Consider the following 21,887-nt stretch of genomic DNA (forward strand, 5'->3'; position numbering starts at 1 on the left):
GGTGAGAGGCTGAGGGCTATAGAAACAGAGATTGGCACTGCCCAATGCACCTCAAAAGATTGGTTAGTGCTGAGACAGAAGACTGCCTAGGAAGACCAGGTCCTGGCACGGGAGGGACTTGACTTGACTAGGTTATCATGTGTCCATCTGTTCCCAGTTGAGTAAATGGGAGGAACAGGGTGAAAAGCCTTCAGAGCCAAAGGTTTTTAGAAATACATATAGGCCAAGGGCTACAGAAACAGAAATCAGCACCGCCCAATGTGCCTCAAAAGGCTTGTTAGTACTGGGATGGGAGACTGCCTGGGAAGACCAGGTCCTGGCGTGGGAGGGACTTGACTTGACGAGGTTATCATGTGTCCATCTGTTCCCAGTTGAGTAAATGGGAGGAACAGGGTTAAAATCCTTCATAGCTTATGTGATAAAAACTTATGAAATAACCAGTAAGATAAAGGTGCTTGAGATGGGCCAATATGTTTTTCCACAAGTCGAACAAATCCTCAGACATTTCAAACGATCCATTTGGGATAATGAGCCAAATTTTAAATATAGATTGATTCTGTGTTTTAATCAGTTTTACCATAATGTATTTTGTGAACAAAGAATCATCTTGCGTCTGTGTCTATGTGTCAGCCCTGTGATGACCTGGCGACTTGTCCAGGGTGTACCCCGCCTTTCGCCCGTAGTCAGCTGGGATAGGCTCCAGCTTGCCTGCGACCCTGTAGAACAGGATAAAGCGGCTAGAGATAATGAGATGAGATGAGAATCATCTTGATGAAAATTCAAAAGTCAAATACAATACACACTGTAAAAATTTATGCAAACTTTATTGAGTACATAAACTTTTTCATAGATCAAGTGCAGTTTTCACATGATACGTGGCATTTTCACCGCTTAAAAAAATCTAACAGACACATTAATCGCTATTCCATTATCCAGCAAAGAGAGAACAGCAGGAATTTCATGAACTCCACTGCACTGTGAATGTCTCGGATATCAGCAGGGCCAGATTCCACACCGCAAGAACCTACATACGTACAAAATCACACATTCATATAGATAAGTACAGTACTGTACAAAAGTCTTAGGCACATGTAAAGAAATGCTATTGACCAAAAATGGCTTAAAAATAATGAAATGAAATGTTTCAACATTAAAATATACTATAAACAGCAGTAGGTCATAATAATTGAAACAAAGTCAATATTTGGCATGAGACGACCCTTTGCGTTAAAAAAAATAGTAGTCTCAGGTAAAGTGAGTGCAGTTTTATAAGGAAAAGAGCTGTAGGTTTTACTGAGCATCTCGCAGAACCCAGTTCTTCTGGACACTTTGACTGTCACACTCGCTTCTTAATTTTGCCCCAAAACCCAACAGCCTTCATTATGTTTTCTTTTTTTTTAATCTGAAAAGTAGTCTGTTATGGAATATGCTGCTCAAATACAAATGGGGTTTTCTTCTGTAACATTTAATTTTGTGCTGGAAAACGAACGTTTAGAACTCTAAAATATTTTTGTACTGCACGACAATGTAGAAGTCATAAAATAGAAATCTAGAACAAAGTTTGTATGAAAAAAAATAGGGTGCCTAAGACTTTTGCACGGTACTGTACGGTTAATGATTGTATCTTTGTAAACTATTGTTAATAATTTGAAACGGCCTGACTGAGAAATAGAAGCTCAAGGAAACACTTTTATCGATAAAAACACACATTAAAACAAGACACCGCAAAATGAGATATTTCAGTAATGCAAAATACCACTAACATGCTAACAGTTTGTGTGTAAGGTTTTCCCCGATTGTCCATTACGTCAAAATATCAGTATAACATCAGCTGCATTATACTGCAAATGTGAATGACTCCACCAGAACTTACTCATTTATTCATGTAGGTGCTTTACCTTGGTGTCTGTGGTGTAAGAGAAATCCTTCACTTGTTTCCCATTAGCCCACACTCCTGTAGGAGGCGTTGAAACTCCAAACACGCGCACCTCTCCCACAACTAAACCATCCAGAGCTCCATTCAGTTTTAATGGCTCACCCACAAGCTGGGACTAGAGGGCAATTAAAGTCATAAACCATAAAAGTTAGTGCTACTATCAACAACCATGAATAACCACTTTTATTCTATCCACATTCACTGGATATGAGCAATCACATGCTCCGATTGGCGACTCTACTACTAGGCTATCGGCTCATATACCGTGAGGAGAGAAAAACAAAATGGTGGATCGTGTTGCTGAACCAACCGAGGACGAAATAAAAACTCTACTCGAAAACAAAACCCCCAAAATAAAAAAAGCAACAAAATATGGAATAAAAGTATTTGATGGTAAGAATGTTTTTTTTTTCAAGAATTATTATGCTGTCGCGGATTTAAGGGGGTGCGCACCCGGTGTATGCCCCCCCATAAAAAAAATAGCTTTAGTATTGCAGATATGGAGCTATGCCCGACATTTTTTTAAATTTAATTAATAATGTTGAAAAAAATAAATAATTATGTGGGGCGGCACGGTGGTGTATTGGTTAGCACTGTCGCCTCACAGCAAGAAGGTCCTGGGTTCGAGCCCAGTGGCCGGCGAGGGCCTTTCTGTGTGGAGTTTGCATGTTCTCCCCGTGTCTGCATAGGTTTCCTCCGGGTGCTCCGGTTTCCCCCACAGTCCAAAGACATGCAGGTTACGCTAATTGGAGGCTCTAAATTGACCGTAGGTGTGAATGTGAGTGTGAATAGTTGTTTGTCTCTATGTGTCAGCCCTGCGATAACCTGGCGACTTGTCCAGGGTGTACCCCGCCTCTCGCCCGTAGTCAGCTAGGATAGGCTCCAGCTTGCTAGCGACCCTGTAGAACAGGATAAGCGGTTATGGATAATGGATGGACGGAATAATTATGTGGGATTGAGCTGAAGAATTTATGGTATAAATTTATATTTAATAGTAGGTCCTAGCTTAGGTTTTTTCGCTTGTGTTATGAATGCAGTGAAAAGCAAGGTGGGCGAGTCCTGTTGGATTTGAACAGGGTGCGGGAACTTTGTGCATCGACATAATAACATACTGTATTACTGGACTGCACTGTAGACTACATGTAAAGGGTGTGCGCCATCCTCTTATGTTTATGGTATCATTAAGACACGTTCACAAACCAAAATGATAAGATGATGTAGCAGGCTGACTGTGTACACACACACACACACACACACACACACGTGTCAGCTGTTCAGCTACTGTTCGTATTCATTAATAGTGTATCCCTGTACTCACTATACCCTGCGTATGTACATGGGACACGTGCCGTTTTGGGGCTGAGCCTCACTTTGATTTTTACGACAGCGGCTGGATCGGTCTGTGAGAGACATTGATTTTTGCAGCGGCTCTGAAGAAAATCTGCTTGAAATCCCCGAGTCTTGGGAACTAAGACTTATTATAGGCAGTCCTCGAAAAAAAATCTCCCAGCCTTACTTGCCCAAGGGGCAAGCAGCACCCAAAACATACTTGCCTGAAAAACAATTCCACTTGCACAGAGCTTTATTTTATTTTGGAGAGGACAGAATGCAGTTGATTTTTTTTTTTAATAGGTGAAGCAGCATAATTATCATAAATCCACAAAACCATAATACCAATATATGCAGACACATTCAGAAAGAAAGAAGTTCTATGAACAGAGGAATGAATAGGGTATATTAAGCTGTGGAGAGTTTTGAATGAATATAATAATAATGTTGGAGCTTTGTTTCTGTTATCAAAGGAACACAGTCCTGCGTAAAATGTCACTGTGGAGCCAGAGTATAGAGATGGACCTACAGTTCAAGAGAGTTCGACACAAACACACTGAACATTACAACAGCTGCACGCATGTGAAAGGGAAATAAATCGACTCAGGCAGGAAAAACTATTCTGGATAAAATTGTTACTGTCCGTTACACACTTCTCAACCTGTGTGACTCAGGTGTGTCTTTGAATCAAGAATTAATGAAAAGGGAACTGAACATCAACCGTTTATTGAAATTATTACTACAAGGGTGATTATAGTTACTATATGACTTTTGCTACAATTGAAATGTGCTGATTCTGTTAGTGTTTGTAATTATTGTTCCATCCACTATAAGATAAAATTAAAATAAAATCTTACAATATTGTTTGAAAGCCTAGAGCAAGATATTTTACAAATAATAACACTTCAGATATTGTTTTAACAATAATAAGCATCACTGTATAAATGACAGAGTGCAGATAGCTGTGTAACTACATGTCCTTGAGGTTGATGAGACATGGAGGGGTGGGGATACCATCTAGCCCACAGTTTAGGTCAAAGCCCTTTGAGGGTAAATGCTTTGGCTTTCACAGCATTCTGTTCCCAAAAGCTGATGTCAGGAAAAAGTCTTTACAGAAAGGTTTTCTTGCTTCTGTAGTTTTTTAAAACTGTTCTTCTGTGTCGGGACTTTTCGGGGCAAAAGAAGTTATATTCCAACATGTAGCTAATGCTAATGCTAGGCCACTAATCTGCATAATCACTCCAGTCATTTTGAGGAATTTTGTACAGATCAGAACTGCTAACAAACTCTAATTTCTGCATATATCTATCCTGTGCTTCTTTCTGACTAAGATTGTCCAAGTAATCCAATAGTAGAGTTTTTTAGCTGTAGTTTTCTTTGGACAACAGCAACACACGCATCTCTGCTTGGCTCCAGTATGTGAACAGCCAATCAGCAGGTCCCGTATGTGTTTATGAGTTTTATGTCATGATTTACGACCAATGGGAGACACCCTTTGTCAGCTGTCCACCAATCACAGGCTCCCATGCCACAATGTTGATAAATATTTAGAAAATAAAAATGCTATCATTACGAAATATATGAAACCATCAAAAACAATTAAAAAATGCATATATATATATATATATATATATATATATATATATATATATACACACACACACACACACACACACACACACACACAGAGGTGCTTGAAAGTTTGTGAACCCTTTAAAATTTTCTATATTTCTGCATAAATACGACCTAAAACATCATCAGATTTTCACACAAGTCCTAAAAGTAGATAAAGAGAACCCAGTTAAACAAATGAGACAAAATTATTATACTTGGTCATTTATTTATTGAGGAAAATGATCCAATATTACATATCTGTGAGTGGCAAAAGTATGTGAACCTTTGCTTTCAGTATCTGGTGTGACCCCCTTGTGCAGCAATAACTGCAACTAAACGTTTCCGGTAACTGTTGATCAGTCCTGCACACCGGCTTGGAGGAATTTTAGCCCGTTCCTCCGTACAGAACAGCTTCAACTTTGGGATGTTGGTGGGTTTCCTCACATTAACTGCTCGCTTCAGGTCCTTCCACAACATTTCGATTGGATTAAGGTCAGGACACTGACTTGGCCATTCCAAAACATTAACTTTATTCTTCTTTAACCATTCTTTGGTAGAACGACTTGTGTGCTTAGGGTCATTGTCTTGCTGCATGATCCTAGCCTAGTAAACTAGACCCACCCGCCTAGCGGCCAAAAATATTTTTGCCTAGCAAATGGGTCTAGCCTCGCACAATATAAACAAAAACACCCCGGGCATCAAATCGTGCCCGCCAATCACAACGCAAGGTTTTTGTTTGGATTCTTTGGGCGGGCTTTTGCAGGAGTGACGACAAAGCTGTGCGACGCTGGAGAAAGCACAACAGGAAAGATGGCTACGGCTAGTGAACAGTGCGCGTTTGACTCCGCTTTGGAATCAGTTTTAGAAGAATTAGACTTGGAGTTTTCGTTGAAACATGAGCAGGAAGAGGCTCTCCGCTCATTCCTTTTCAAGAAGGACGTTTTTGCTGTTTTGCCGACCGGCTATGGCAAAAGTCTGATCTACCAGCTGGCTCCGCTGGTAGCCAAAAGGATGGGGCTAGTTTGTGCAGTACGAAGAATTAATAAACAGCTTTGAAACATTACTTTTTGATTGTTTCTTATTTTCCCGTTATTTTAAATTTAAGGGAAATTATTTCACCAAACACCACTAAATAAAAACTCTCAAAAACAGTTTAAGCAAACCCTTGAAAAACACTTGGAAAAAAAATGAGTGTATGTTAAGTATGTGGTACAGACTCCAAACTTGTGGTCATTATCTCCAAACTTCTTAATATCTAGAACCTGTTTATTAATTAAGACGCATTTTGAAAAATTATTTATTTCAAGGTCTCCCCCACTGCTTTCTGTCGCTCTGACTACGTCACAGTCACTGTTGCACTGATTGGTCAGAGCGTTGGCCTATACGCACAGAGACAGTTTGAAAGACAGCGGTTTGTTCCTCCTAACCCATTCGGAAATGTCTACGACCGAGACCAGACTAAATATTCACATTTAGCCTGGCTTGCCAGGCTAGCATGATCCACCTTCTCTTGAGATTCAGTTCATGGACAGATGTCCTGACATTTTCCTTTAGAATTTGCTGGTATAATTCAGAATTCATTGTTCCATCAATGATGGGAAGCCGTCCTGGCCCAGATGCAGCAAAACGGGCCCAAACCATGATACTACCACCACCATGTTTCACAGATGGTACAAGGTTCTTATGCTGGAATGCAGTGTTTTCCTTTCTCCAAACATAACGCTTCTCTTTTAAACCAAAAAATTCTATTTTGGTCTCATCCGTCCACAAAACATTTTTCCAATAGCCTTCTGGCTTGTCCACATGATCTTTAGCAAACTGCAGACGAGCAGCAATGTTCTTTATGGAGAGCAGTGGCTTTCTCCTTGCAACTCTGCCATGCACACCATTGTTGTTCAGTGTTCCCCTGATGGTGGACTCATGAACATTAACATTAGCCAATGTGAGAGAGGCCTTCAGTTGCTTAGAAGTTACCCTGGGGTCCTTTATGACCTCGCCGACTATCACACGCCTTGCTCTTGGAGTGATCTTTGTTGGTCGACCACTCCTGGGGAGGGTAACAATGGTCTTAAATTTCCTCCATTTGTACACAATCTGTCTGACTGTGGATTGGTGGAGTCCAAACTCTTTAGAGATGGTTTTGTAACCTTTTCCAGCCTGATGAGCATCAACAACGCTTTTTCTGAGGTCCTCAGAAATCTCCTTTGTTCATGCTATGATACACTTCCACAAACATGTGTTGTGAAGATCAGACTTTGATAGATCCCTGTTCTTTAAATAAAACAGGGTGCCCACTCACACCTGACTGTCATCCCATTGATTGAAAACACCTGACTCTAATTTCACCTTCAAATTAACTGCTAATCCTAGAGGTTCACATACTTTTGCCACTCACAGATATGTAATACTGGATCATTTTCCTCAATAAATAAATGACCAAGTATAATAATTTTGTCTCATTTGTTTAACTGGGTTCTCTTTATCTACTTTTAGGACTTGTGTGAAAATCTGATGATGTTTTAGGTCATATTTATGCAGAAATATAGAAAATTCTAAAGGGTTCACAAACTTTCAAGCACCACTGCGTGATATTTATTTATATATATATATATATACACACACACACACACACACACACACACACACACACACTGGTTAGAGGTAAGGAACATTTATTCAGTGATATTGTTTATTATTAACTCCAATTGTGATATAAAAGTTCCAAGTTGGATGCCTGCCTGCTTCGACCACACTGCTGGCACACGAGGTCCTTGACCCTCGTTGCCCTTAGCCAATTGGTATAATTACGTCATTACGTGGACCCCTCTGAGCAGAGCTTTTCCAGTAAACTCGAACATATGCATATTTCGACGAATTATAACCAAAAACAAGGAAATTTGAATGATTTCCTCAAAATATGTTTTGTACTTTTATATATTGTCGTGCTGATGAATAAAACTTTATGCATTTCCCCTGAAACGAGACGAGCTACTTTAGATTGGTTCCCTGCTGTCTTAGCACCTGTGTGCCTGTGCTGCTTAGGTTGCCAGGACTAACTTTTGTCGTCCGATCGGACGATTACCATTAAAGTTTTACTCGTCCTTGCACAGACTTTAGTCGTCTGGGACGATTGGACATGAGGTTTTTCGAGCATTGATAGGATTTGTTCATATGCAACTCATACAGTCATTGTATCATTATCTCAGTCTATTAGATTCAGGAGCTCAGATTGCAGTTCCTGACTTTGTATTCTAGGCTTGCAGCTCTTGCAGTCTTTGTTTATAGTTATCTCGGTATTAAGCTCTGTTCTTTAGTGGGCACTGATATTCCCTCAGTTTCCCTGGGTACATTCACTGTCTTATATGTACACTGAATGTCCTGAGCAGGAGCTCAGATTGCAGTTGCTAAAATAGTCATCATGTATTGATAAAAGGTGTTTTGTGGTCAGTGTACTACACTGTAGTGTGTCATGTGGTAATGAATAATATGACAATGCAACTTTCATAAATATTACCATACATCAGTTGTAATTATGCTCTACGCATATACCTGCAACTCTGACAAAATCATTTTCAGTGACAATAAAATGGTTTTGAAAGTTCCTATTTTGAAAACATATTTTTGATACGGTAATTTTCTTTCAGAGATTTCATTTACAACACGTCCCTGATAGCTCAAAATTAATCTCCGGGCATTTAAAAACTGCAGAGCTTCTGGGGGCCTCTGGCGGCCCCCGGACCCCTGGCCTTACTGGGTTGACACCCCCCTTTCCCATTTTCCTGGATCCGCCCCGTTATTATATTATTTTCATAATTTGCTACTGTCATTTCGCCCCTTTGTTTACATTCTAAGCCGAAATGATTTTGTCGACGTTTTGTATAAAGTTTTTATTTATCGAATTTACCAAAAAGAAAAAGAAAAATGCTCTGTTTCTCAAAATCCAGTGAATGTGGATATAATAAAACAGCTATTCCACTTAATCTCATCGTACATGGCTTATTGCCAACTCGGTGCTACGCACCTCATCGGCTGTCAGCTCATGTACGACTTGATTTCGTGGAATAATCGTGAAGTATTTGTCATTAAATTATGAAACAGTTTAAACCCATCAAACATAATGGCGAGAACAAGAACAAACCACAAGATGTCTACAGTATGTTCCTTTCATTTTGTTGTTTTCATCTGTTGCTCTAATTACACTGATTGCATTTTTTGCTCTTCAAACTAGTTACACATCTTCAATTTCTTTGCTTATATACTGTACAGCCAGATAAACGTTTGTATTTTTCATGATTTCTGAACAAAAAATGGAAAATGTGGCCAAATTTCATAACGTTATGTATGAAGAAAATGTGAATTCTGCAACAAGACCAGAATTCAAATCATGAGACATATAAGCTCTTATTTATTTAAAAAAAAAAAGCTTCTGTGTGTGTTCAGATCTGATTTGTAGAAGGTAGTTGCTGATACCTGGCAGAGTTATAACAGTGATGTAAAGAAAAATTAGCAAAAATTGGCCAAAAAATGTGGCAGTTATCACAATAATGTGGCAAATATTACAACTGAGAGGATCTGAAAAACTGTTCCGAGGATATGGCAGTTATAAATAGTGAGCATAGAGCTGATTAGACAAAATTGCTATAATTTTCTAAAAGGGAGATAAAAAGTGAGGGTTGTTTTTTTTTTTTGAACTATTAATTATTTCACATGGTTTTACTGTTTGTTAGCTTGTCTTGTTTTAACTAAAACTATATTTTTTTATTTTGTCCTAATGGTGCACAAACTTTTGCACTTAACTGTACACAGACATACAATAGATACAAAAATCTAGGTAAATTACATGTTAATTATGGTATATGGAATTCCTCGTTTCACTATAAAATGGTCTTTCTGACTCAATTTACCAAAACTTCACTGAAATTTGGTTTAGGTAAAAAAAAATAGTGCAGGAGAATATTAATGAATTTATTCGGAATAATAGTTAAATGTGTTTATCTTTACGAGAGCTGTCAAATAATTAATCATGACTAATCATTGTTTTTTATTGTTAATTGTGATATCTTGTAGTAGCAGGAGTGTGGTCGAGTGTCGGTTTGTGAATGGAGGGCGAGGCTGGGGAAGGTGTGTGGCAAAATGATCACACTTGTGTCAAATTAATGGTGCATATACAGTATGTGTGTGTGTTTTGTAGAGATAGCTGGAGGCTTATATCTGTTGTTGGGCGGCACGGTGGTGTAAGTGGTTAGTACTGTCGCCTCACAGCAAGAAGGTTCTGGATTCGAGCCCAGCAGCCGGCAAGGGCCTTTCTGTGTGGAGTTTGCATGTTCTCCCCGTGTCTGCGTGGGTTTCCTCCGGGTGCTCCGGTTTCCCCCAAAGACATGCGGTTAGGTTACTATGGGACGGCCTTGGGCTGAGGTGCCCTTGAGCGAGGCACCTAACTCCCAACTGCTCCCCGAATTTCACAAGTGTGTGATGAATAAAGTTGTGCTTTCTTGAGAGAAGAAGCAGAGAGGGGGAGAGCTTCCCTCCATGCCATGTATGAAAGGAAAGTGTTTATGCTGAAAAGCTTAAATTAAAAAAAAAAAAAACTACCTTACAACTAACCCGCCTGTCAAAGTGCTTCAGTGTTCCGCCCCATTCCACAGACTTTTATACATCTAGAGCGGCGGCTACAATTATCGACACCTTAACGATCTTTTGTCTGTTGCAAAAGTAGAAAAGACTTTCAATACGTAAACTGTGCATGAATAGTTACTGAAACTTCCACTGGAAAAAAATGAGTTGATTCCCGATTACTTAGCGAATCAGATCACGTGACACCGTTCCACAAGTATCGACATCCAGATGATTATTAATTTAAAAAAAATAAGCAGTATGTGGTATCAAGTAAACAAAACGTACTTTTTATTTAAAATTTGTTTTACATAGACATATTTAGTACAAAATATCTGTTATATAAATATATCGATGTCAGTGCTTACGCAAATGAGGAAGTAATTCTAACGTTTGTAAACAAATGAACTGATGTTTAACCTGTGTCAGAAAATCTTTGTTCCACTTTCTAAGTGTTTTCGTAGATCGCATTTTGTTAATCATTCGTTGTTGTTTGTATTAATTTCTAGTTTTGTAGTTTACCGATAAATGTCAACAGGCAATTGATATTGTAACCACATGAAAATCCAGGTCAAAGGTCGCATATCATTCCTCGGACCAAAATATAAAATGCCTACTGATATTGTAATATGTGATAGATATTTACAACAAACTGCAAAAAAAAATTTCTGAATGGAATAGAAAAATCTGAATATTTCAAGCATGTAATTTTTTTTATATGCTAGGAATTTAATTCTGGTCTAATTCTATTTATTGCAATTGGATTCCAGATACTTTATAAACTCCATTCTGTTATGGATCATTTAAAAAAAATTATAAAATCATAGCACTTTTATTTTTTTAAAGTACTTCATCTACTTCCACAATGTTACACAAAGATCAATACGTAACAGTTGTAAATGTCACTTAATTCCACGGGGTGTCGATAATGGTGGACACCGGTGAAAGTGATCACAATTATCGACACCTCACGTGACTTCTCAAACGCGCGTTTAGATACAAAATGTCAACTGTCAAATGAAAGAGTAAGAAACAAAGTAGGTTTCGAAAAGGAGGTCATGAAATATCGGTGAATTTGATCGGTAAAAACACGTCCATGATCTTTCCACCATGCTTACCTGCGATGATAACGTCTGGGTTTTACTCAACTTGCTGATTGTGCTGAAAAAAAAAAATTCCATCTCAGGTAACGAGCTGTCATCAGACAACAAGATCAAAGGGCGAGGCGGGTCTTCCGGTTGATTAATTAACCAATAATAACTGTTATAACTGAAACTCACCTTTGTAAACTTGTTTTTTATTGGTAAATCTGAAAAGGTGTCGATAATTGTAGTAATTGTAATTGCTCTGTTATACAACCCCGATTCTAAAAAAGTTGGGACAAAGTACAAATTGTAAATAAAAACGGAATGCAATGATGTGGAAGTTTCAAAGTTCCATATTTTATTCAGAATAGAACATAGATGACATATCAAATGTTTAAACTGAGAAAATGTATCATTTAAAGAGAAAAATTAGGTGATTTTAAATTTCATGACAACAACACATCTCAAAAAAGTTGGGACAAGGCCATGTTTACCACTGTGAGACATCCCCTTTTCTCTTTACAACAGTCTGTAAACGTCTGGGGACTGAGGAGACAAGTTGCTCAAGTTTAGGGATAGGAATGTTAACCCATTCTTGTCTAATGTAGGATTCTAGTTGCTCAACTGTCTTAGGTCTTTTTTGTCGTATCTTCCGTTTTATGATGCGCCAAATGTTTTCTATGGGTGAAAGATCTGGACTGCAGGCTGGCCAGTTCAGTACCCGGACCCTTCTTCTATGCAGCCATGATGCTGTAATTGATGCAGTATGTGGTTTGGCATTGTCATGTTGGAAAATGCAAGGTCTTCCCTGAAAGAGACGTCGTCTGGATGGGAGCATATGTTGCTCTAGAACCTGGATATACCTTTCAGCATTGATGGTGTCTTTCCAGATGTGTAAGCTGCCCATGCCACACGCACTAATGCAACCCCATACCATCAGAGATGCAGGCTTCTGAACTGAGCGCTGATAACTTGGGTCGTCCTTCTCCTCTTTATTCCGAATGACATGGCGTCTCTGATTTCCAACTTCACATTTTGATTCGTCTGACCACAGAACAGTTTTCCACTTTGCCACAGTCCATTTTAAATGAGCCTTGGCCCAGAGAAGACGTCTGCGCTTCTGGATCATGTTTAGATACGGCTTCTTCTTTGAACTATAGAGTTTTAGCTGGCAACGGCGGATGGCACGGTGAATTGTGTTCACAGATAATGTTCTCTGGAAATATTCCTGAGCCCATTTTGTGATTTCCAATACAGAAGCATGCCTGTATGTGATGCAGTGCCGTCTAAGGGCCCGAAGATCACGGGCACCCAGTATGGTTTTCTGGCCTTGACCCTTACGCACAGAGATTCTTCCAGATTCTCTGAATCTTTTGATGATATTATGCACTGTAGATGATGATATGTTCAAACTCTTTGCAATTTTACACTGTCGAACTCCTTTCTGATATTGCTCCACTATTTGTCGGCGCAGAATTAGGGGGATTGGTGATCCTCTTCCCATCTTTACTTCTGAGAGCCGCTGCCACTCCAAGATGCTCTTTTTATACCCAGTCATGTTAATGACCTATTGCCAATTGACCTAATGAGTTGCAATTTGGTCCTCCAGCTGTTCCTTTTTTGTACCTTTAAAGTGCTGATGACACGAACATGACTCTATGCAATTTCTTAAATAAACTATACAACATGGCAAACATGTTAGATTTCTGTTATAATTACGTGAAAAGAAGCTGTTGTTACGCGAATATCCAACTTTTAATTGCACAGCGCAAGAAAACTGGGTCCGTGGCTCGCGGCCATGCTGTGACGTCAGCAGAAGAACACGCTGCGGTTCCCTGGCTGTTCTACTCAATGGAAATGGCGCATGAAAACGCCGGTGAACTCTCTAGTGCTAGCTCTTCCTCTGAACAAAAGAACAACCAAATACTGGTACTTTAAGCAGTGATCATGATTTTATGATTTTATCTGATTTTAAATAAACGAGATTGATAATAATGTGAATGTTCACAACTAGTACATACAAACTCTGCAGCTTCTGATTCAGCAGCTGCGTCATACTCCGCAAAAACATCAGCAAGAGCCTACAATATAAATGGAAATGCAATACACTAAGCTCAAATGACTTTTGGAAAGTATAATTTCTAAATTTTTTCTACATATTCTTGAAGTCGGTCATTGGGGTACTTGCTACCGTTCCCTAACAACGCATGGCAAAGGGTAAAGTGTAGTGTTGCTACAAGTACTTGCTAAAGCCTCCGGTGGAAGATCCTCGATGTGCTGATAAGACATGCAGTTCTATATAACACACAAGTGTCACGATAATCACAAAACAGATGCAAATTGTTAAAATACCTAATTTTTAAGCAATCATGTGTTGATCTCTTCTGAATAGAATCTATGATAGCCTACCCTCTTTACCCTTTGCCTTTCGTTGCTAGGCGGCAGTTACATGAAAGCCGCAAGCTTTCACAAGCAAATACATGACTGATATCACGCCGACTTTATGATTATATTTATGATTATCATGAATGTGTACTCTATGATGTGTACTCTATGAGCGCTCTGGAGCGAGTCACTTCCAAGATGGCCGCGCAGACCGCAGTGTTACTATTTTTAGCATCATGTCAGAACACTCTATAGCTCTACATACCTTTATCTTATATCGTTTCTCAACACATGTTCTGACAGGAGGACTGTCTTTGGAGGAGTCGCCTTGTCCCAGGCGACTGCTGGATCCGGCATAGCTACTAGTAGACCCCCTCCGGAATACTGTAGGCACTGCTGATGGTAGTAACACACGTTTGTGCTGAACTGAACACCCAAGAGATTCTTTTAAGCTGGGAAGGGTGTCAAAACAATCCAAATCGAAGTGTTCAGAGCACAGGACGGATGTTGGTGAGGGCTCCCACTTGTCACGAGTGCGCCTGACTTGCTTCACCCACTTCGCATGCACCTCGGGATCTCTGGGAAACTTGAATAAACTTACCCCATCCTTGTGGGTTTTGGAGCAAAAGCCGGCAACACAACGCGAAGGCATAATATATATATATATATATATATATATATATATATATATATATATATATATATATATATATATATAATGTATAATAATAATACTAATAATGATAAACTGAACACCTGTCACATCAACAACAAACTGGTAAGTTAGGAGGAAGGTTCTTTCGCTGACGTCATATAGCCCCTCCTCCTCATTCGTCTCCTGGGTGCTGCAGCCCTGTCAAATTTGCCCAAATAGCCGCGATTTTTATCATAACTTGTAAAATAGGTGCCTTCGTGAATTAATATATGGATCATCGGGAATTACTTTTTATGTTATAAAACATCGCCAAAGATGTCAAAAACGTGTCATCAGCCCTTTAACTTTTCCAGCCTCTTATTGCCCCTGTCCCAACTTTTTTGAGATGTGTTGCTGTCATGAAATTTCAAATGAGCCAATATTTGGCATGAAATTTCAAAATGTCTCACTTTTGACATTTGATATGTTGTCTATGTTCTATTGTGAATACAATATCAGTTTTTGAGATTTGTAAATTATTACATTCCGTTTTTACTTACAATTTGTACTTTGTCCCAACTTTTTTGGAATCGGGGTTGTATTTATAGTTAATAAACCGCTTGTAGAAATGTTAATTTAAGATTCTTGGAGCGTTGGAGATTTTGAACAGCACAGGTAGTGTGTATAAATAATGTCATATAATGTCAGGTTTATCATCTACTGTCATCAACTGTCAATGTTTTATCAATTTATTACATGATTTATGGTTTATCAATGTTTGTCAATTTTATCATCTAATGTCATCAATTGGCATTTAATGACAATTTTAATAAAAAAAAAAGTGGAGCGGAAGGTTTGGGAAATTCAGAAATTAAAAATAATTATCTGATCTTGATAAAAAGCCAAAATAGTATGTACAGATGTAAATAATGTGCGTAGTTTTTTTTATAGTTAATAAACCTGTACTGAGGGGTTCATTTATTTATTTGTTTATTTATTTATTAACTAACTAACTATTTTATTTATTTATTTAACTGTTAAAGGGTCCCCAAGTGTAAAATGTGCATTGATACTGATGATAACACAGTGCTAATAATAATGGTGTGTGTTAACACAATCACTTTGACAGCCCTAATGTTTACGTTTATTACTTGCTAGATTCTTAAATCCATCTACAGCTAAGTGTGTGATATTCGCTCAACATTGGCTTCCTGGCAATTCAAGAAACTGAACTCACAACCTTTTTCTCTCCCCAAATTCCTGCATTTTGTACATAATGTATCATTTCACATTTAAAACAGCCCTACCTGTCCTGCCATGAAGACGACATATGAGTAATCTCCATGCTCAAATGTGTCTAGGCTGTCCCCGTCATCCCAGAACAGCTCCCCTTTGGCCCAGCCCTGTGAGCAGAGTGCCACCGTCAGGAGGAAAGGGTTACTGCGTGAGGCTGAGGTCGTCAGTGCAGGCACCTGAACAAATGTGCAGAGAATAAAGACCAGATATAAAGGAATCACGTATGATGCTAACAAAGCTCACGTTTTAACATGTTTTGCTGAACATGTGTGTACCTGCTGTGGAATAATATGGCCGCCTCGCACATGGACATTGATGGTATCTAGTGGAGCTGGAAGGAGCAGGTACTGGCCCTTGCTGTTGTAAGGTTGTCCCTACAGTATAACACAAGATTAGATGAGGTTATGAATGATCCTACTATGGATTAGAGATGAGATTTATGCAACAAAAAAAAAATTAAGCAGGCATATAAGAACGGGGTTTACATTGTGCAGGCTGTACCACATCGCAGGGGGAAGATAGGCTGCCAAATCCACAACTCCCTGTTCTAGGACTGGACTGATGAGCAGAGAACTCCCCCACAGGAACTGCTTATCGATCGTCAGACAGTTTGGATCAGATGGGAACCTGGGAAGAAACAGCTCTTGTCAGTCCAAAGCAACAACCTAGCAAATAAGTTACAGTATCTTCAGGTAATAAAAGTGCTTCAAAAACATTTCGACTTTGTGTGATGTTACTACAGTTTGTTGATGTAGGAACTGAGCTTCATACTCCATAAACAGGGGTCTTGCTACAGTGCTGGCTGAGGTGTGTGCATGGTGGAAAAGTGTGTACAGGAAGGGCAGAAGAGAGTATCTTAGCATCATCACGTTCCTCATGGCTGCCTGGGCCTGCTGTCCAAATACATAAGGCTCCTGGGGCTGAGATACACACAAACATAAAACAAAGGTCATCAGGAGATGACGTATCCCATCCTCCCCCCGGCCCCCACATGAAAGCTCACTCCAAATGTTCCTAAGTCGAATTGGTTGCCATGTAAATGCAGAAAAAAATAAAAATCACAGAAATCCCAAAACGTCAAAAGGCGCAACTCCTCTAGTCACTTAACATAACTGTCAAGTTTCGTGAAAAAATTCCTAATAGTTTTTGAGTTACGCTCCAGAAACTAAAATGTTTACATACGGACAGAGCGATAGCTATATCCCCCCGCGTTATATGCCGGGGGGATGACAATGAGTATATACATAGATGGTTTATAATGGAATTGGATTTAAAAAAAAAAAAAGGGTCAAATGTAAAAAATAATCCGCTTTAAGCCATTTGTTAATAGTAAATAAGACAACATGGATGCCAAAAATACTGGGCATTGTTTTTGTAACAGAGAGAGAAAGAGAGACTTAGCCATGATAGTCTAATTATACTAGCTTCTTCTGGGTTTGATATTTACCCATTTTAAGATCAACTCTTATAGCAGAGTTCCTCATTCTGAAGAGATTATGGTAATGGATCGATCTGATTTTTGATAGCTTGACCGTAAAATGTGTGTACAAACGATGAACGTGCACCACCACAGGGAACCTGATCGTAAGTGCAAGATATGTAATATTGGATCATTTTCCTCAATAAATAAACGACCAAGTATAATATTTTTGTCTCATTTGTTTAACTGGGTTCTCTTTATCTACTTTTAGGACTTGTGTGAAAATCTGATGATGTTTTAGGTCATATTTATGCAGAAATATAGAAAACTCTAAAGGGTTCACAAACTTTCAAGCACCACTGGAAGATAGATGGGTTTTTATCCAGCGCTTATTTTTAATTTGCTTTTGAAAAAAATAACGTAGGATTATTTACTAACACATTTTACGGAAATATTTACAACAGTTTCATATAAAACTAGTTAAAACAGTTTTATAAGGCCACTAGATTGCTGGACAAAAGACAGTTTCGCTGCGATTGAGCTCTAATAAGGAACAGGTGCATGCTAATTAGTCTTAATGGCATGCATGTGCTTTGCAGTGTGTGGCCAGACACAACACACATGGACGTCAGAAATGTAACCAGACAACTGTTTGACACATCAAGTTTGATATTTGATCGTAACTATATAGTAATGATGTAATGTGAAAGCACTGGTTCACTGCTGTCCACCAGGCACCCAGCAGAGTCACAGCATAATAAATGTCGTGGTGTTGTTTCTGGTGCATGGTATGCGGTGTCAAAGAAAGGAATAAATATGTATCGTAACTGCGATGTGTCTCTCATTATTGGTATCACTGTCACAAGACAATGCAGCAATTTACTGATGCAAAATACACTACACAATTCAATGGTTCATATGCGATAATATTATAATAATATTATTCTATTCAGGTTGATTTTATGCTCTTGCAAATATTTTGCTCATACACTCATCAGGAGCTCTGCTTTTAGGCAGTGCCTAAATATCTATTTTGTATATTATTAATTAACGTGAAGGTTAGGAGTGGATTTGGATATTTTCAGTTACTACAAAGGCTTTCGTTAAGTCAGACATCACACAGGCCAGTTACAGTTTCGATATGTACAGTATAATATAAACACAGTACACAGTGGTGCTTGAAAGTTTGTGAACCCTTTAGAACTTTCTATATTTCTGCATAAATATGACCGAAAACATCATCAGATTTTCACACAAGTCCTAAAAGTAGATAAAGAGAACCCAGTTAAACAAATGAGACAAAAAAATTATACTTGGTCATTTATTTATTGAGGAAAATGATCCAGTATTACATATCTGTGAGTGGCAAAAGTATGTGAACCTCTAGGATTAGCAGTTAATTTCAAGGTGAAATTAGAGTCAGGTGTTTTCAATCAATGGGATGACAATCAGGTGTGAGTGGGCACCCTGTTTTATTTAAAGAATAGGGATCTATCAAAGTCTGATCTTCACAACACATGTTTGTGGAAGTGCATCATGGCACGAAAAAAGGAGATTTCTGAGGACCTCAGAAAAGGTGTTGTCGATGCTCATCAGGCTGGAAAAGGTCACAAAACCATCTCTAAAGAGTTTGGACTCCACCAATCCACAGTCAGACAGATTATGTACAAATGGAGGAAATTCAAGACCATTGTTACCCTCCCCAGGAGTGGTCAACCAACAAAGATCACTCCAAGAGCAAGGCGTGTAATAGTCAGCGAGGTCATAAAGGACCCCAGGGTAACTTCTAAGCAACTGAAGGCCTCTCTCACATTGGCTAATGTTAATGTTCATGAGTCCACCATCAGGAGAACACTGAACAACAATGGTATGCATGGCAGGGTTGTAAGGAGAAAGCCACTGCTCTCCAAAAAGAACATTGCTGCTCGTCTGCAGTTTACTAAAGATCACATGGACAAGCCAGAAGGCTATTGGAAAAATGTTTTGTGGACGGATGAGACCAAAATAGAACTTTTTGGTTTAAATGAGGAGCGTTATGTTTGGAGAAAGGAAAACACTGCATTCCAGCATAAGAACCTTATCCCATCTGTGAAACATGGTGGTGGTAGTATCATGGTTTGGGTCTGTTTTGTTGCATCTGGGCCAGGACAGCTTGCCATCATTGATGGAACAATGAATTCTGAATTATACCAGCGAATTCTAAAGGAAAATGTCAGGACATCTGTCCATGAACTGAATCTCAAGAGAAGGTGGGTCATGCAGCAAGACAACGACCCTAAGCACACAAGTCGTTCTACCAAAGAATGGTTAAAGAAGAATAAAGTTCATGTTTTGGAATGGCCAAGTCAAAATCCTGACCTTAATCCAATCGAAATGTTGTGGAAGGACCTGAAGCGAGCAGTTCATGTGAGGAAACCCACCAACATCCCAGAGTTGAAGCTGTTCTGTATGGAGGAATGAGCTAAAATTCCTCCAAGCCGGTGTGCAGGACTGATCAACAGTTACCAGAAACGTTTAGTTGCAGTTATTGCTGCACAAGGACGTCACACCAGATACTGAAAGCAAAGGTTCACATACTTTTGCCACTTACAGATATGTAATATTGGATCATTTTCCTCAATAAATAAATGACCAAGTATAATATTTTTGTCTTATTTGTTTAACTGGGTTCTCTTTATCTACTTTAGGACTTGTGTGAAAATCTGATGATGTTTTAGGTCATATTTATGCAGAAATATAGAAAATTCTAAAGGGTTCACAAACTTTCAAGCACCACTGTATATTATATTTGGGATACAGTTACACAGGGCTAACTTAAAACAATGTACCAAAGATCAAGTTGGAATAAGTTCATTTTGTGTCTTGGTGTCCTGTGAGATTATGTTTTGCAGCTCACAGCGTTAGGTCTGTCATTGTGGTTCCTCATGAATGGATAGAAGGCACCGAGCTGAGTCCAGCGCACACACAGCTCCTCGTTAGTGTTGCCTTCAAATCCACACACATCTGCCCCGACCAGAGGAACTCCATACAGCCCAAACAGCAGCACAGCTGCAACACACACACACACGCATGATTGCATACACACACGCACACAAACCACAAACAGCTTCAAAAACATTCAACAGTCGCAGCTTTTCTCAGTTCAACAAGCTTAATCTCTCACTTCAAGTATGAATCAAAAAACCATAGATACGAGATGAGGGATTCTGCAACTCAGATAAGGCATCCTCAAAGCTTTTTAAAAGAGAAATATGTAAAGGCTTTCAACATTCTGAGATGGCTGATAATTACTTATGTGGTAGCAGGGAAAGCATGAAACTGTTACAGGAGAGATTTTCCTCCTTTTCCAAATTAAATCATTTATTTTTGTGAGCATTATGTAAGAGGCGGCACAGTGGTGTAGTGGTTAGCACTGTTGCCTCACAGCAAGAAGGTCCGGGTTCGAGCCCAGTGGCCGGCGAGGGCCTTTCTGTGTGGAGTTTGCATGTTCTCCCCGTGTCCGTGTGGGTTTCCTCCGGGTGCTCCGGTTTCCCCCACAGTCCAAAGACATGCAGGTTAGGTTAACTGGTGACTCTAAATTGACCGTAGGTGTGAATGTGAGTGTGAATGGTTGTCTGTGTGTCAGCCCTGTGATGATCTGGCGACTCGTCCAGGGTGTACCCCGCCTTTCGCCCGTAGTCAGCTGGGATAGGCTCCAGCTTGCCTGCGACCCTGTAGGACAGGATAAAGCGGCTACAGCACGGGCGATTGCTCTAAGACAACGAGGGAGGCTCAGCCTCCTCTAAAAATGCCCTTATAACTTTAATGTGTGCGTGAGTTTTTCCCCTCGTGACAGCACGATGCAGCGCAGCCTCAGTGCACTTCAATGGCATTTGGGAGCTCTGCGCTTTTCAATCTCAAAATGCAAGACGGTTATTGGACAAATACTGCGAAAACGCCCGCCCACGGAGTCTCACGGACTCCCAGCCTCAGTGGACTTCAATGGCATTCGGGAGCTATGCGCTTTTCAATCTCAAAATGCAAGACGGTTATTGGACAAATACTGCGAAAATGCCCGCCTACGGACTCCCAGCCTCACATGGGAGGGACATGGCAGTTTCCGCAAGGAGACCGGTGATTGGTGAAAGCAGCCGGATATTTTCTTTGATTGACAGCTTGTTTCAACTATAGACAGACAGCGGTGAATTTCAGTTCAGTCGCATGCGGATTCGCAAGTGCTGTGGTGTATTGTAAGAGATCAGCTTACATTTCGATTTAATTCATTACATACGATTTCTACCAGCTTTTTTAGTTTGTATATATTTTCATTGTAAATAAAGTGTAAATATAGTGTTGTCAAGTTTGCTATCTTAGTTCCAGAAATTTCGTTTATTTGAGTGACTGAACTTGAACTTGAGGGGGCTAGTCAGCTAGCAAGAAAGCTGCGCACGGATGCCAAGCATTGCTGATTTAATTTTGGCGAAGCCATTTGCCAGTCTTCCTTTCGAGGAAAAAATTAAAATTAAAGAGCAGGGTAGAGCAACGCCTCAAATTGACTTGGTGAAAAAGGTAGGGAATAATACTCGTTCCTTTCAG

At 39.5% G+C, this 21,887-nt stretch overlaps 1 protein-coding gene across 1 annotated transcript in view; it reads right to left on the reverse strand.

Annotated features, from left to right (window-relative positions):
• Nucleotides 1–805: 805 nt before the first annotated feature.
• gaa (alpha glucosidase) overlaps nucleotides 806–21,887 on the reverse strand; it is a 49,805-nt gene continuing 28,723 nt past the window's right edge. Inside the window, exons 13-19 of the mRNA XM_060901636.1 lie at nucleotides 20,209–20,360; nucleotides 16,664–16,812; nucleotides 16,378–16,519; nucleotides 16,168–16,266; nucleotides 15,904–16,068; nucleotides 1,899–2,051; nucleotides 806–1,024 (exon numbers count right to left, since the gene is read on the reverse strand). Coding sequence (XP_060757619.1) covers nucleotides 959–1,024; nucleotides 1,899–2,051; nucleotides 15,904–16,068; nucleotides 16,168–16,266; nucleotides 16,378–16,519; nucleotides 16,664–16,812; nucleotides 20,209–20,360 — 926 coding nt within the window. The 3' untranslated portion in view covers nucleotides 806–958. The remainder of the gene's footprint in view (nucleotides 1,025–1,898; nucleotides 2,052–15,903; nucleotides 16,069–16,167; nucleotides 16,267–16,377; nucleotides 16,520–16,663; nucleotides 16,813–20,208; nucleotides 20,361–21,887) is intronic.

Source organism: Neoarius graeffei, chromosome 20, assembly GCF_027579695.1.
Source record: "Neoarius graeffei isolate fNeoGra1 chromosome 20, fNeoGra1.pri, whole genome shotgun sequence".
In the NCBI taxonomy this organism is placed as follows: Eukaryota; Metazoa; Chordata; class Actinopteri; order Siluriformes; family Ariidae; genus Neoarius; species Neoarius graeffei.